Below are 15442 nucleotides of genomic sequence, written 5' to 3' on the forward strand. Positions count from 1 at the left end.
CCTCACAGGCTGCAGTTCTTTATGAACAGTTCTTTTTCATGAGGTGCAGCCCTTCCAGAACAGACTGCTCCCACGTGGGTCCCCTCGGGTCACAAGTCTTGCCAGTAAACTTGCTCCTCTCAAGGTCCACAGGTACTGCCAGCCTCCTGCTGCAGCATGGGCTTCTCTTGGGGTCACCAATTCTTTTGGTCATCTGCTGCTCTGACAGAGGGTCTTCCATATGCTTGCAGGGTGGATATCTACTCCTCTGTTAACTCCATTGGCTGCAGGGCATCAGCCTGCCTCGCTATGGGCTGTAGGGGAATCTCTGCTTTGGTGTACTTGGAGCACCTTTCACCCCTCCTTCTCTGACGCTGCTGTCTGCAGACTTGTTTTCTATCACATGTTCAGTCTTCTGCAGGCTATGCCCCCCCCCCACTTCATAAATACACTAGCACAGAGGTGCTACCACTGTCACTCATCCTTAGTCAGTGGTGGGTCTGTCTTGGAGCTGGCTAGCATTGGTGCTGTCAGACATAGTGAGTAAGCTGAGGAAATGTGGAATGGAAAAGTGGACAGTGAGGTGGGTTAGGAACTGGTTGCAAGATAGAGTTCAGAGGGTGGTGATCAATGATGCCAGGTCTAGCTGGAGAGCTGTGACTAGTGGTGTCCCCCAGGGATCAGTGCTGTTCAACATCTTCATCAGTGACATTGATGAGGGCACAGAGTATCTGCTCAGCAAGTTTGCTGACGACACCAAGCTGGGAGGCTTGGCTGATCCAGCTGAAGGCTGTGTGGCCATCCAGAGAGACCTGGACAGCCTGGAGAGCTGGGCACAGAGGAACCAGATGAAGTTCAACAAGGACAAGTGCAGAGTCCTGCACCTGGGGAGGAATTACAAACTCCAAACTCCACCAGTACAGGCTGGGAGGTGATCTGCTGGAAAGCAGTCCCGTGGAGAGGGACCTGGGGGTCCTGGTGGCTAACAAGTTAACCATGGCACAGCAATGTGCCCTTGTGGCCAAGAAGGCCAGTGGGATCCTGGGGTGTATTAGGAGGAGTGTGTCCAGCAGATCGAGGGAGGTTCTCCTCCCCCTCTACTCTGCCCTGAGACCTCATCTTGAATACTGTGTTCAGTTTGGGGCTCCCCAGTCTAAGAGGGACAGGGATCTGCTGGAGAGAGTCCAGCAGAGGGCCACGAGGATGATTAGGGGACTGGAGGGCATGGCTTATGAGGAGAGGCTGAGGGACCTGAGGCTGCTTAGTCTGGAGAAGAGAAGACTGAGAGGGGATTTGATAAATGTTTACAAGTATCTGAGGGCTGGCCAAGAGTGGGGGACAGGCTCTGCTCACTTGCTTCCTGTGATAGGACAAGGAGCAATGAGTGCAAATTGCAGCACAAGAGGTTCCACCTCAAGACAAGGGGGAACTTTACTGTAAGGGTCACAGAGCACTGGAACAGGCTCCCCAGAGAGGTTGTGGGGTCTCCTTCTCTGGAAACTTTCAAGGCCTGTCTGGATGTGTTCCTCTGTGGTCTGTGTTAGATAGTATTGTCCTGCTCCAGCAGTGGTGTTGGTCTCGATGATCTCTTTGGGTCCCTTCCAACCCCTAACATCCTATGAAAGCTTACAGCGGCTTCTGCCAGAAGCCACCCCTATAGCCCCGCCTGTTACAGAACCCTTGCTCTGCAAACTCAACACACGTATCTGTCTGACACTGTGTTTACTACCTTCAGCCTCCTTTTACTGTTTGTCTTCTGATTTAATGTAAAGCTTCTAAAATCAGTTCTTCCAATAAGCAGAAAGAACAGTCTTCATTCAGCATAGCCTGAGAAAATAGTGTTTGTTTTCCTTTGTGCAGTTGTTTTTTTCAAAGCACTGCTGCCTGTCTTTTACTTCATTTGTTTTTTCAGTGATCAACAACTACACCTTTAAGAACTGAACTAAAAATACATATTAGTTAAAACCCCAAAATCTCTATCTTACAAGTGCATCAGTATCAGTCATTCAGGAGTGGCAGTAAGCTAATTAAAACTCCGTGGAATTTTCCATCTGGCATCCTTTGTTAGGCGGTATAGATTTTCCTGCCCTAGCAGGGTAAGCTGCAATAGGATATTAGGATATTAAAAGAGATAATAACTTTCTGTGGTAGAGTGGATGTCTGCCCATATCTGATGTAGCTTTCTCTGCTTTGCCTCCTTCATGTCTTCTTCCACTGCATTAAGGAGCACTTGTGCCCTTCAGAGCAGAGACGAAGGAAGAGAGTTCATTGAGCATTTTCTCCCTGATAAAACCCTTAAAATGCTCAGCCAGGACATGGACAGTTAGGGATCATGCTAAGATGTCAGTAAAATACTTCTGCCAATACAGGGCTATTTTGCATAAAAGCACACCATGGTTTTTCATTCCTCTTTGTGTTAACTAACTGCTGGCTGGTGTAGGATAGCCTGTGCTTAGCAACTACAACCTTCAGAGGATGGTTTGCAACTTGAGTGCTGTTCTCAAAGTTCAAGGTAGGCATCTCTGTTCCAGTGATGCTGTGGAGACAAGTGAGCTCTGGGGATAAGCACACTTCTCCTGGGCAAGTGGCTTTGTTATCAAGCCCTCAAAGAGGCAGGCTGTGACACCTATCCAGTAGAATCTGTCCTTTAAGATACTTCCCTGACATGTCCTAAAGCAGATTTAGTAGAAATGGCAACTGGTATTTTTGGGATTGCTTGGAACATTATGAAAGGTGTCCATACCACTTGAAGAGGTTCTTCAACACCATATGTATGACTCCTGTTTCCTATTCTCAAGGAACCAAAGCTGATAATCTCTTCCTCAATTCAAGGATGGTGTATAGACCATAATGAAGGAATTTTCTTGCTAAAATCCATTGACTTCCAAAATTTCTGGCCACAGTTTCTTTCCTTGGCCATTACATAAATTAACAGTGCATTTTATTAAATGTTCACAAAGATATGGATAGAATTTCCAGCTTTGCCATAAATTATTCCTGCAGGACTACACAAATACTGCAATGTTTAATAAACAAGATTTATATATTAACATATTGTTTTAATAGTGCTTGACTTCAATTAAAAAAGGGCTTACCAGTGGAAGCTTCTTACTCTGGTTTAAAATATGTGGCTGAAAATAGTTTATTCATCTAGTGGTTCATAAGACTGTCAGGCCCATCTTCAAGACTAAAAGCTCTCAGGCCTGTCCTTGACAACAATTTCTCACCTGCATTTTGATATTAACTGTCTTGAAAAGGGAGAGCAGTGGGGGCCTGAGTTGAAGTTTTATTAATTATTGAATGTTTAATAGACCTTACAGCAACTGAAGCCTTAAACAGCAGCTTTAACCTCTGTCTCAGTTCTAATTCTCTCAGCCTTTTCTGTATTCAGGGGAAACTGGCAAAGTCTGAATCTTGCATTTGCCATACATTTTTTAATGTTTATCTGCTGTGCATCTTGAAGTATACATTTATTTAGTTCTCATCAATATCTTTTATTCAAATAGATGTTTTGAGTACTCATCAGTGACAGTGCAGAAATACATATTAGGTTGATAATCTATTAAATAATGTCTGTTCTCTTTTGACAGCCACAGCAATAGAAATATGTAAGTCAACTTGATTTTTCCTGTTTCTGATGGTGTCTCTCTTGGTTGTGTTTTGTTTCAGAGGGATTTTGGATTTTTCTCTTGTCCTTGAAGAATACACAAGTAGTGATTTCATGCACTGCACTTCATAGTTTAATGAACTAATTTTTCTGCCTTGTGGTTTTTGTTTGTTTTGTGAGTTTGTTGGGGTTTTTTTTTGTTATATGTGTGTGTGTGATTTTGTTATGGCAATTAACAAGGTAGGAACTATAAAATAGGTAGCTATTTTATTTATCATAGAATCAACCAGGTTGGAAGAGACCTCCAAGATCATCCAGTCCAACCTAGTACCCAGCCCTATCCAGTCAACTAGACCATGGCACTAAGTGCCTCATCCAGACTTTTCTTCAACACCTCCAGGGATGGTGCCTCCACCACCTCCCTGGGCAGCCCATTCCAATGGCAAATGGCAATTTCTGGAAAGGCCTGCCCACAGCTATATACTGGTTAGTTAATCTGGGTTCTAGTTCAGTTGGGAAAATCTTCACAAGGATGCTTATGGACAATTCATTAATTTAGGAAAATCAGAAAATTGGAAGAATTTAGCCACAAAATGGCTTTGCCTTACTTACAGATAGGTAGCCTTAGGAAAAGTCTGTTCTACTTACAGTGGAGGAGTAGAAATTCCCAGGTATTCCCTGGCTCCCTTGTAGCAGTGTTAGAACTGCTCAGCATCTTGAAAACTGTTGAGAGGCTTCTAGATATTGCCAGGCTCTAGCAAGGTACTGGGAAAGAGACAGATGAGCACTGACCTGATCCTAGTTCCTGTTGGCACAGAGGTTTGCAGAGGTGCAGGCAGGAGCTCTTGCAGATGTGCAGAGAGCACAAAGTCAGTGGCACTTCTCACCATGTTGTGAGGCACTTAATGCCTTCTCCTGGGAAACTTGAGGCACTTAAGTTTCCAGGTAGTTCAAGCTAAAAACATCTGGGCTAAACTGGTCTGAAGCTCAAGGCAGAACAGAACATGTTGTCCAAGCTGAGAACAGTGAGGCAGAGCATGCTGTCTGAGCAGAGCAGAACGTAGAGCAGAGCAGCACACCCTGAGACAGAGGCAGCAAGGCAGAAGCAGCACAGCTGCTTCTGACTTAGCTCAATTTATATTATTTGCCCGAGTGTGATGGCTCCTTTGGCCACAGAGATTCCCCAATCACAATGGCATTTGCAAAACTGATCATATTAGGTGAAACCAGGGCTTGCTCACCCTTGTCTGGGCAAGACACTAACAAATACCTAAACACCTGTGGGTACCTCTTTTATCACTTTGGGAGGGGACATAATGGCCCAAGACCTTGTTTTCCTCCTGCCCTTGGTTCCCCCATCAGCAGAAGAGTGGGGCAAGCCAGGACATCTAATAGGCCTATTAACCTTCCTTGGCAGTGTGAATACCTTACAGTATTAGGAAGGAAATTAATATATGGAATTATACTAATACATCTGGTGTATTATTTTCAGCAGTACTAGGCATTGGCTGTGCATCATTTCCAGTTCTTTGCTGTTCAGAACTTGCATGCTTTTCTAAAATATGATCCAGAGAGTGATGTTGGTTGTAGTTCATATTTCTAGTTGAAACTGACTTCTCAAGGAATTACATTTTCTGGAAGAAATGTGGAATTAGGGATGTATAGCAAAGTGGTTCATTTTAGAAATAGATGTATTTTTCTGCATTAGCAGCTTACAGACATACAACTGCCCAGCTGTATCTTCTGTTTGATCAACAAATTAGTTACATTTCTCTTGTTTGTCTAACTGCAAGTGTTTATAACAGAATTTTTCCTTACTGTCAGTACTACAATAGCAGCATAAGAGCAGAAAGGCAAGCAGAGTATTTTGTTCTACCGACAAGTCATCAGGCAAGATTTCCATTTTAGCAACTCCTCTGCCCATGCTGGCATATAAAGAAGGAGGAGCAGAGGTTGACTTCCAGACAGCAGCTTGAGCTTGTAGTGCAGGCACTTTCAATTTCTTTAAAATTCTCTTGGACTTGTAAACTGAAGCAATAAGAAGGGAATGTCACTGATGGAAGATAAACACAAAATATCAAGATGTCATTTTAAGGGTTGTTTTTATGACCATTACCATCCTTGAAAATTGTGTTGGAACAGTCAAAGTGCATGTAGTCTGGTGCTGAAATTAAGGACTAGACTGTTACTCACCGGAGAGAGCACTTAAAGCACTTTACTCCAATTATATGTCTGGTATTCAATGCAAGAGGCTGTTACTGCCTCCTGAAGCAATTATCTGTAAAAGTCTTGTAGTTGAGATCAGCTTCCACTGGGTGGTGACCAAGACTTGTTAGAGCAAGAGGAAGTCAGGAGACCAAAACTTTCTTTAATATGACTTGAATTTCTTGTCTTTTTGAGAACAGTCAGATCTGCTCATATTTACTTTGCTCCTTTTCATGTCAGATAATATGTTTACCAGCAGCAAACAAGCACCTGATTGTTCTTGTTTCGCTTAACTTGTCTCCCTCTCCTTCCATTTTGCTTCTTCCTCACCTATTTCTACCCTGTTTTCTTTGTTGCTTGCTTATTTTATACTATACTGGGTACAACCCAACTAAATCACTGTCTTTCTTTTAAAGGAAAAAGTAGAGAATCCTCTAGTCCCAGCTCTGCAAATTCTGATATAAGTTATTATGTTTGCCTTTGGGAAAAGCCAGTAACTAAATTCTGCCTAGAAATGTGTTCTGTTGAAGGAAAAGGCAGAGAGAAGATGTGAGTTACCCAGTTGCACATCTCATGTGAATACTGGCAGCCTGGGAAGAATCTGATTATCAGTGTGCTTCTGAAGGCAAAGGCACAGTCGATGGTTGTAAAGGTCACTGCCAAAACAGTCCCAGCTGAACTGGACAGCTTTGCCTTTACTTCTGATTTTAAATTGCTTTTAAACCTTGTGTGCAAACATCATAGATTGTATAGAAAAGCACTTGTCCCAGAAATACTTCTAGTTAAATTCAGTAGTTGCTCCAAGTATGTCCAGAAAGTGAATGAACTCTGACTTTGGACTAGCAGCACAGATACTCAATCAAATGTCCTTGAAAGCATGCAATTAAAATTCCTCAGGTCTAAGGATTTTGTGCAGTGAGTTCAGTTGAAGTAGTAAAGATGATGACTGAGAGCTCTAGGCAGATTTGGAGTGGAAAATAGGTAGATAAAGGATATATGGCTTGTAAGATGATTTGGTGCCTTTGCACGCTTCTCTGGTGGGCTGTTTACCTCTTAATTGCAGAGTTGTTTGTTGTGACTTGGTTTCTTCTGTTTGCTTTTTCACCAAGGTTTCTCCTCCTGAGCTTTTTTGCTTTACTGACTTTTTTTTTCCTTGCTTGCTTGCCAGCGTGCAGCATCATGGTTTTCTTGCTATCCTTGTTGAGAGAGGGCTGCTTAAAGCATTCACAGGCACAGTTTGCATGCTATTTTATGCGTCTGAGGAATGGCTCAATGTATCAATGTGTATGGCAATACATTAAGGTTTCTTCTACTTCTTCAATTTTGTAGGCCTTTCTTGAGCTTGAGGAGTTTGTTTTTGAAGTACTTGCTAATTCCACTGGAAGTGACAGCTGTGTGTGTATGTATGTCCAATCTCTACACTTCGATTTAGAATGAAGTACCTGTTTTGCACTTTAAAACAAATTTGGTTTCCTTTTAGAAGGTGACTGGTTTGCAGGATGTCTTTGTGCTGCAGGATCATAGATCCTTATACAGTTTCTGTTTCTCCAGTGCTTTTTATGCAGGAGGTGATAAGACCTCAATCATTTCTGTACCAGAACAAGCCCAGTGCTTCTTACCTTTCATTACTGGATTGAGTACCTCTAGCTGTATGGCCTTTCTTAAAGTTTCACATGCAGATGTGGTTGATTAAGCAAGCTATGTCAGTCGTTTCTGTGTGAGGTCAAGTTAAACTAAGTTCTGTGGAACCTGGTGGCTTAGATTTAAAGTAATAATTCTTCTTTTTCCCTCTGACCACTTGTACACATTGTTCCATATTTTTGTTTTCCCTGATAGCACTAAGATCTGGTGTTACCAGCCTATAAACGTGGTGTTGTGCTGTTTGAGTGCAGAGGTTTTCTTCTCAACTAACTATTGTTTTGGAATGCTTTGCTTGTTACACAGTAGACAAAGTAATGTTGAGTTTTAACAGCTTCACAACAGACATGGCAAGACTGATATGAATTTTACAACTGTAATTCACGTTACAGCATGCATCATCTAGACAGTGCAGCCCACATATGCCTAGTTTTAGTGTGTTCTTTTACCCTGAAATGTGAAGGAAAGATGACAGAAAGTAATCTTCAAAGCAGCCTAGATAGAATTCAGTGAAAATGTCTGCAGTATTCTCACTTGGGTTTTATTAGCGCTTAATGGTAATTAAGAAACCTTAAGTGTGTGAAATTAAAGAACCAAAAACCTCACACAAGACTCACCTTTATTGTACAACCAAGTGCATTGCAAAGGATCTCTTATTGATCTGTGTTTGTTTCTTAAGAGTAAAAGCTGGAAGAAAGGAAATCAGTTCATGCTTTTAATGTCTTTGTACAAATGCAGCAGCACTGCAGCTTCTGGAGGAGTTTGTTTTCAGTTTCATACAGATGCATATAGCTTGAATAGTGTAATTTAGAGCATGGAAGATGAATTTTTTTTCCCCTAAAACATCTGGTTCATATGAATGCAGAAATAAAATAATTTACAGCTGTTAAGAAGGCATTTCCTTTTGTTATCCCATGACTACTGTGGATCACCTGACGGTTGTAAATGGATTAGCAACTTACAAAGGCTAGTTCTGTATGATGTAGATGTTTTTGGTATGTGCTTAGCATAAATTCAGATTTAAGAAACAATACTCTATTTTAACATTCAAAATTAGTAAGATTGCAAGCATTGTTACACGCAGTTCCAGTACCAGTAATATTATTGTGTGGGAAAAATAACTTCTTTGTTAGAGGACAAGATCTTCAGCTTTGCTTGACGCTCTTTGAAAGTGCAAATGGAATTAAATTGTACAAATGCCCTTTGCCAGACTGAAGCAAGTTCAGAAAGGGAACTTCTGCTCATAAAGATGAAAAAAAAAAAACCAAATTTGAAGAGGCTGGTGCAGCAGACAATATACTGCAGAGCTGTTAAATCATCCATTTACAGCAACCATGCAACTCATTTCTCTGTCACTTCATCTGTTTCTCTGGTGGTGTGCTACTGGGGATTGCCAATCTGAAGTCTATGCTCCAGATATTAGTGTGATTTGGGGATAGTGACACCCTGTAGCAAAAATGAACAAATCAAGAGATTTGTAATTTGAAGAGCTGATCATCAGAACTTAATGCAGTGGCCCTGCCCCACCGTGTAACCTGCTGCTCTGGGCTGCAACTATTTGCACAGGTGTTCTCCATCACAGAGTGTGGTGTGTCAGGGGTATGATGCTGGGAGGGATGTTAACGTGTGGAATCTCCGCTTTGGAGGTGTTCAGTGTGAGAGCCTTGGTGTGTGTATTATTAATAATATGAGGATGGTGGAGCAAAGAAATAGGTTGCCCAGGGAGGTGGTGGAGGCACTGTCATTGGAGACATTCACAGCAGTCTTCATGGGGCTCTGAGCAACCCAATCTAAGTTGGGTTTGTCCCTTTCCCTGCAGGTCCCTTCCAGCCAGTGCATTCTATACTTTTATGATTACTGAGCAGCAGAGGGTAACTAGGGAAAAATACAGCAAGGTGTAGGTTTCGATTGGCCAATTGGTCTCACAGGAAGACTTGGAAAATCAAGAAAAGGCTGGTGGAATTGTTTGGCAAAGACAGACTATTTCTGTTAGGTACTTCTTATTTAATGATCTTGCCATGGCACATGATGTAATTGTGTTCTCTGGTGTCCTCCTGCTATGTCCTAGCTGGCACAAACACTTTTCATTTGGTTTATATAGCAACTGATCCATGATGGTAGTTTGCTATGCTCTTATAATAAATAATACTGACCTTGGCTGCTGCCTCTCCTCCGTGTATCTCTATCATGAAGCAGTTGTCAAAGACAGGACTTGTACTATTGACTGTAAAAAGGGACATAGCTCACTTCTAACCACAGCACTCGTGTCAGGGATGGAGACGTTTCTGTGGATTCACTGCTCCGAGTCCATACATAGCTAGAAAGGGCAAGGTGCTAACTTTTTGATCTTTGATTGAGAAAGATTCTACAGTTCTTGTCTTGGGAAGAAGCAGGAATTAAACAGTTATTTTATGGAGAGAGATTTTGTATCATTTATTTTGCCTGACATTTAAGTAAGGGTAGTCATTTTTTTTTCTTATTGCAACAGAGCTTTTGCTTAATAAATAGATGCAGTGAGTGGGATTTGTTTTGTTATGCTGTCTTCCAAAGATTTTTAGTAGCATTATTATTTGGGACATACTGAACATCAAATCAATTAGATGTAGATTAATACATGTAATGAGAAGTATGTGACCTTTTCTTCTTATAATGGGAAAGTAATGTATGACAGAATTAAATAAGTTATATGCAAGTATATAGTATAAAAGACTTTGGATGAGAATATGGAGAGTATTGACAGCTAAGGAGGACTGCAGTGGAAAATTCTGTGTGAGTGGTTCTGTAGGCAGCATCAAGCAGTGAAACACTTCTTTATTCTTTCTTTAGCAGCAACATGGATTGTTCTGGGTCCTCACATAACTGATGATTACCACTGAGTGTTGTGATGTGTTAAACTCCAGTCTGGGAAAGCTTTCTGTTCATATCCTTAGTGCTGTAAATGATGTCCTTGTGTCCAGTAAAACTTGTCCATTGAACACTCAGTTGCAATCATGCTATAGCCACTATCACTATTATCTACTTAAGTTGTTCTGTAACTGATAAAAAACTGAAATAAAAAAAAGCAGGATTCTGTGTAGAGTCTTTTAGTTACCCTCTAGCTTTTAATCTGAGGTGGAAATGTCTAGGCAGGGATTGAGGCTTCACTATGCAGATGTTAATGGGAGCTCCACCCAGAAGAAATAGTGAGAGAAAGATATCTGCTAGGGTGCTTGTGCATCTGAGTGAGGAGGTGATGGCATAGCTTACCAGATGTGGCCATTAAATGATGAATGAATGGAAGACACCAGTTTGAGAGAGGGATACTGAGAAGGATTTTTTAAAGTGGAGAAAGCAGTTTACTTAGTGTGACATGGATAATACGACGTGGGCTACATATAGAGTGTAGGCACTGGAACCAGAAGGCATCCAGGGAAATTATTTTTTACAGCAGTGTCATGAATGAGCAAAAGCTCACATCAGCTGTGGAAAGGACAACTGGAGTAACTGGTTGAGATGAGAGTCTAAACAAAACCTTTGTTCAGTGTCAGTATGCAGAATGGTGTTTAGCAGAATGCTGACCCAGAGAGAGGTTGAGGTAGTAGAGTTCTTAGCTGCTTTTTTTCTTGCATGACCAACAGATCAAAAAAGACTTCAGTGCAATGGTGAATTTATGTTGTTGTTGTTCTTGGTTTAGGTAAAGAAGATGAATTTCCAAAGAAACCACTGGGGCAGATTCCATCAGAACCTCAGCCTGCTATGGTTAACTCCACTCCAATGCTTAATGGACAGAACAGCACTGGTACACAACCAACAAAGAAGACAGAGAGGATACCATCCTCAGGTGAAGAACCAGAAAGCTCACCAAATAACCTAAAAAGAATCAACTCACTGGAAAAGAAACCTTCCTTAAAGCAGCAGAAGACTCGACCAATGGAGACACAAAGTAGTATACCTAAGAATGAGGTAGATACAAGAAGAAAGCCTCTGCTAACAGAGCAAGACAACTTGAAACACTATAATAATGCAGCTGCTAATCAGAATTCTAATGCTACTTCAAATACAAGAAGGGAATTTGTACCTAAGTGGAATAAACCATCCGATACCAGAATAATTGAAAAGACAATGAAATTTACTGCAGAGGCCAAAGGAAGGCAAATAAACCATGCAGTTTCAGGCCCACCAAGTCCTGGAGAAACTCAGCCTTTGAATGTAAAACACAAGATGAGGGTTATGGATGCTGACGAAGGTAAGCGAGGGTCTAATGCATCTCAATATGACAATGTTCCAGAAGCTGAAAGTGAGAGTCTTGTTGAGGAGATGCTTGAGAGAGCTCATCCACAGAGCCCTAGGCATGTAACATTTTCTAACAGTCCAAGAAAGCAAACTGAAAAGATACCAGCTCCATTAAAAATACCCAATAATTATACCTTCACTTCACAACCTAGATCTCCAAAATATTCATCAGAACCTGAGGGACCATCTCATGGATTGAATGTAAAACAGCCACTGCCATGTTACAGTAATCCACCTACTTACCATGGAAATTCCCCAAAGCATGTCTCCAGTATAGGCAATGCAAGTTCTGTTCCTCTGCATTATCATGGGAATCGAAGCAGCCCTGCTGCTAGGCCATATGGTTCTTTTATCTCAGTAGATTATTCTCCAGATAAGCTACAAATGAATTCCTACCCTCCCAGTCGCCAAAATCCTCTTTCGCCTGCCCCTGGTCAGATTGAAGTAGCCTCTGCTGATGCTTATGCCAGCAACTCAAGGTCCCCCACAGGTGTCAAATTCATAATCCCTCCGGTGGATTATTTACCAGAAGAAAGAAAGTGGCCAGACACTGCATATATCTACCGACATGAACCCTACAGGCAACCCTGGAACCAAGATGTTAACAGAGGCCACTTGGATAATTTCCAGAAGTATCAGCATTTTCAGCCAACACCTTTTCAAGACCATAGTCTTCCCTCTGTTTCTGTGGATAGTCCAATAAGATGCAGGACTTCACCAACCTTTGAAGAGCATGGGTCACCACAGTACCAGTACTCAACCCCATCAGCACAAGCCCAGCACTACCGAAGCAGAAATGATGGACTGTCTGTGCATGAATCTGTGTTTCTCTGAGGACCTCTCTGTTCTTCAGAAAATGGCAGGACCCAAACCCAGTTGAATGTCGCTGTTAGTAGTAGTCCACCACAGTTCCTCTGTGACATGCAGACAGTTCAAGAGTCTCAAAAGTGACAACACTATTTCAGAGATGTGTCAGGCTTTGATAGAAGGCTGGCTGAGTTCTGAGCCTTGCATTGAAGCTTCTGGAAGTGATCTGATGCACATAGACATAGCAATAAGACCATAGAGACCGTGTGGTTAATACTGTCATTGTTCCTTGCATTAAAGTAACTTGTGTTACAATCCTTCTGCCTAAAACCTGTAACACAGTGACCAGTTTTACGTTGACTGACATCCTTAATGCACTGTACAGATGTGTGTGTGCGCTCACAGTACACAAACACGTATGGAAAAGAGCTAAAGGGTTTAAATGTAACTGCATTTAACTTTGGGCAAAGCTTGTGAAGTACTTCTATTTCATATTAATTTTTCTTTGTAATTTATTTGAGAAGCCATTCATTTTGAATGGCAATTTCTGTTGTTTTTATACAGCTGCCTCAGCATCCCAATATCTGTTCTGGGCAGGAGAGGTGCTTTGGGATTGTTAATTTAATCTTAATGTGAGAGTTAGTTTCCTCTCCTTTGACTACTGTTTGTCATTTTCCTCAGCAAGAAGGAGCAGGCAGGTGAAAGCAGAAAGCCAAAAATGTCTCTCTAATCTGGCTAAGAAATGGTGCTTAAAATTCAGGACAGTGTTTGGGGTTTTTAGGTGCATTGAAAGCAAAGAATCTTTCCTTTCTCACCCAAATCTACCTTCAGCATGTCGTCCTATATGCAAAATACTGGAGCAGAGTAAGAGTGCTGCCAGATGCAGAAATGGTGCTGCACCCTTCACTTTTTGCCGTGCTGTGCTGTGCTGTCAAGCTCAGCAAACCATTTTCAGGGCCAAATCTCACAAGTATCAGAGAATGACCAAGCTCCTTGACATTCCTGTGAAGTACGTGTGGGAGGCTGAGATTTGGTCAAAGCTTGATGTTCCCTGAGCTGTGTGAGTATGCAGTGTCCCTTCTCATCACCTTTGTCCTGTCAATTCCATTTTGTCTTGCCCATTTTTTTTACCCCAAAGAGCTGATGGGCTCATGTCTGTGATTGGGCATGTGCTGCTGAGCTGTCAGGCTGCCGAGAGACTGTGTGGTGTTTTACACTAAAATGATCTTGACTGTTCATAGGGAGCTTAAATGCCTGGCAATGTAAGTATTTTTAATTAGCGTTTGCAGTCTTTTCTCCTTTGGTTGTTTTCTTTCCTTGACTGTGAAATAGGATGGGGAAAAAAGGCATGTTAAGTGGCACGTGTAGGATGCAGCCCTGTGAGCTGCTGGATGCCGCGTGGGAAGTGCTGAGTTCAGTGCCCTCCCGTTGGAACTAGTGGGAGCTGGGACAGAAGAGGTCCTTGGGAGTGCTTAACAGAGGGATTTTTCTAGTACCAAACATTGGGACCGACACCAGTTTCAGATGTTCTGGGAGGTTGTCCTGTTAGCTTTTGTTTTGTATGTTTTGTTAACAAAAAGATAGAAATGGATTTTTTAATTATTATTCCTTTCAAGAATGAGCTTTAGTGCCTATTGTTGCTGCAGATTGGCTCTGTAAGTTTAAAGGTACAGAAGTAAAACAGTTTTTACAAATGGAAGTAACATTTACTTAGCATATTTCAAAACCTCTTCTTTTTTTTTTTTCATTTTCATGTGTGTGTATATAATGTGTCTGATGTAATTTTTCATGAACTGGGCAGTTTTATATATTAAAAATTTGCAAACTGCAGCAAAGTAATAGTAGCAAAGCTCTACACAGAACCTCTGAACTAAAATTGTGAAGATAAATACGACTTGGGCTTACCTTAGTTCTAATTGGTTGCAGCAGCTTAGAAATGTATGTATATAATATTGTGGCTCGGTGTAATAATCTGTGTTCTGTAATTCATAACAAAGCTGTACAATTTATTTGTGCAAGCAACACAAGGCTCCAGAATATCTATCAGCATTAGTAAATACTGTAGATTTTTATATATAAAATATATGCACACTATTTTCTTATGTCATCTGCAGCAGTTTTATAACTGTGTATCCTATTTTGATGTGACCGTATTTTTAACATGTTCAAATAATAATTAAGCTTCCATTGGTTTGTCTTTATTCCTATTGGATTAGCACAAAACTGGAGTTTGGCTCTCCTCAGGACAACTAATTGCTTTTCATAAAAGAATCATATCTGTGCATATGTATGTTTACATTTTTGATGTATGTCCTATTGAATTTTCCACGTTGTTTGTTTTTAGGCTAAGCAATACGGAGACAGTTATTACAAAGGCAGCGAGATCATCGCTTCTGGTTTACTGTACTGTTAAGCCTCAACCTAGCCTTTGCAAAAGCTAAGAGTATAAACTATGGTCATAATTTTCTGGTTTCCTTCTAATAATTTCACCCAATACTTCCTTCTAATAGTTTCACCCAGTGTTTCCTTGTAATAATTTCACCCTTCTCCAAAGAGAGAGAATTATTGGCATGTGAGCCTTGCAAACCTGCATTGATCAAAGTGCAGAATAACAGTCTGGCTGTGGCTGCCATGTGTATCTTGTGTTTAGAGGATGGTATAGTTTAAAACAAACAAAACCCCTCGTGTCATCTGTTTGTAGTGCAAAATACACTTTTATCTTCATTTAAGCGGTCAAACCAAACTAAAAGTACTGCTAGATTCAAATCTGTCAGACGCAGCAGTAATAAAAGACCCCTCCATGTAAAGTGAGGCACAGTCGTGTCAGTGTCCTGCTGGTAGAGGGAGTCGTCTCAGTGTAGTGGGTTAGATGTCCTCGTAAGAGCTTTCCTGTCACTGTTGTCCTTCATCTGGAAACAGTCAAGCAATAAGTAT

General features: G+C 41.3%; 1 protein-coding gene across 10 annotated transcripts in view; it reads left to right on the forward strand.

Moving 5' to 3' along the window:
- Positions 1-15015, forward strand: part of USP6NL (USP6 N-terminal like) — a 155793-nt gene extending 140778 nt beyond the window's left edge. For 9 of the 10 annotated variants that reach the window (XM_064142662.1, XM_064142666.1, XM_064142663.1 and 6 more), the window contains one exon: positions 11103-15015. In XM_064142662.1, coding sequence (XP_063998732.1) covers positions 11103-12535 — 1433 coding nt within the window. In that variant the 3' untranslated portion in view covers positions 12536-15015. Of the gene's footprint in view, positions 1-3648; positions 3690-4739; positions 4744-7279; positions 7360-9299; positions 9301-11102 lie in introns of all 10 variants that reach the window. The other variant, XM_064142669.1, reaches the window with a different exon arrangement.
- Positions 15016-15442: the final 427 nt, after the last annotated feature.

Source organism: Pogoniulus pusillus, chromosome 4 (genome assembly GCF_015220805.1).
Source record: "Pogoniulus pusillus isolate bPogPus1 chromosome 4, bPogPus1.pri, whole genome shotgun sequence".
NCBI classification, from domain to species: Eukaryota; Metazoa; Chordata; class Aves; order Piciformes; family Lybiidae; genus Pogoniulus; species Pogoniulus pusillus.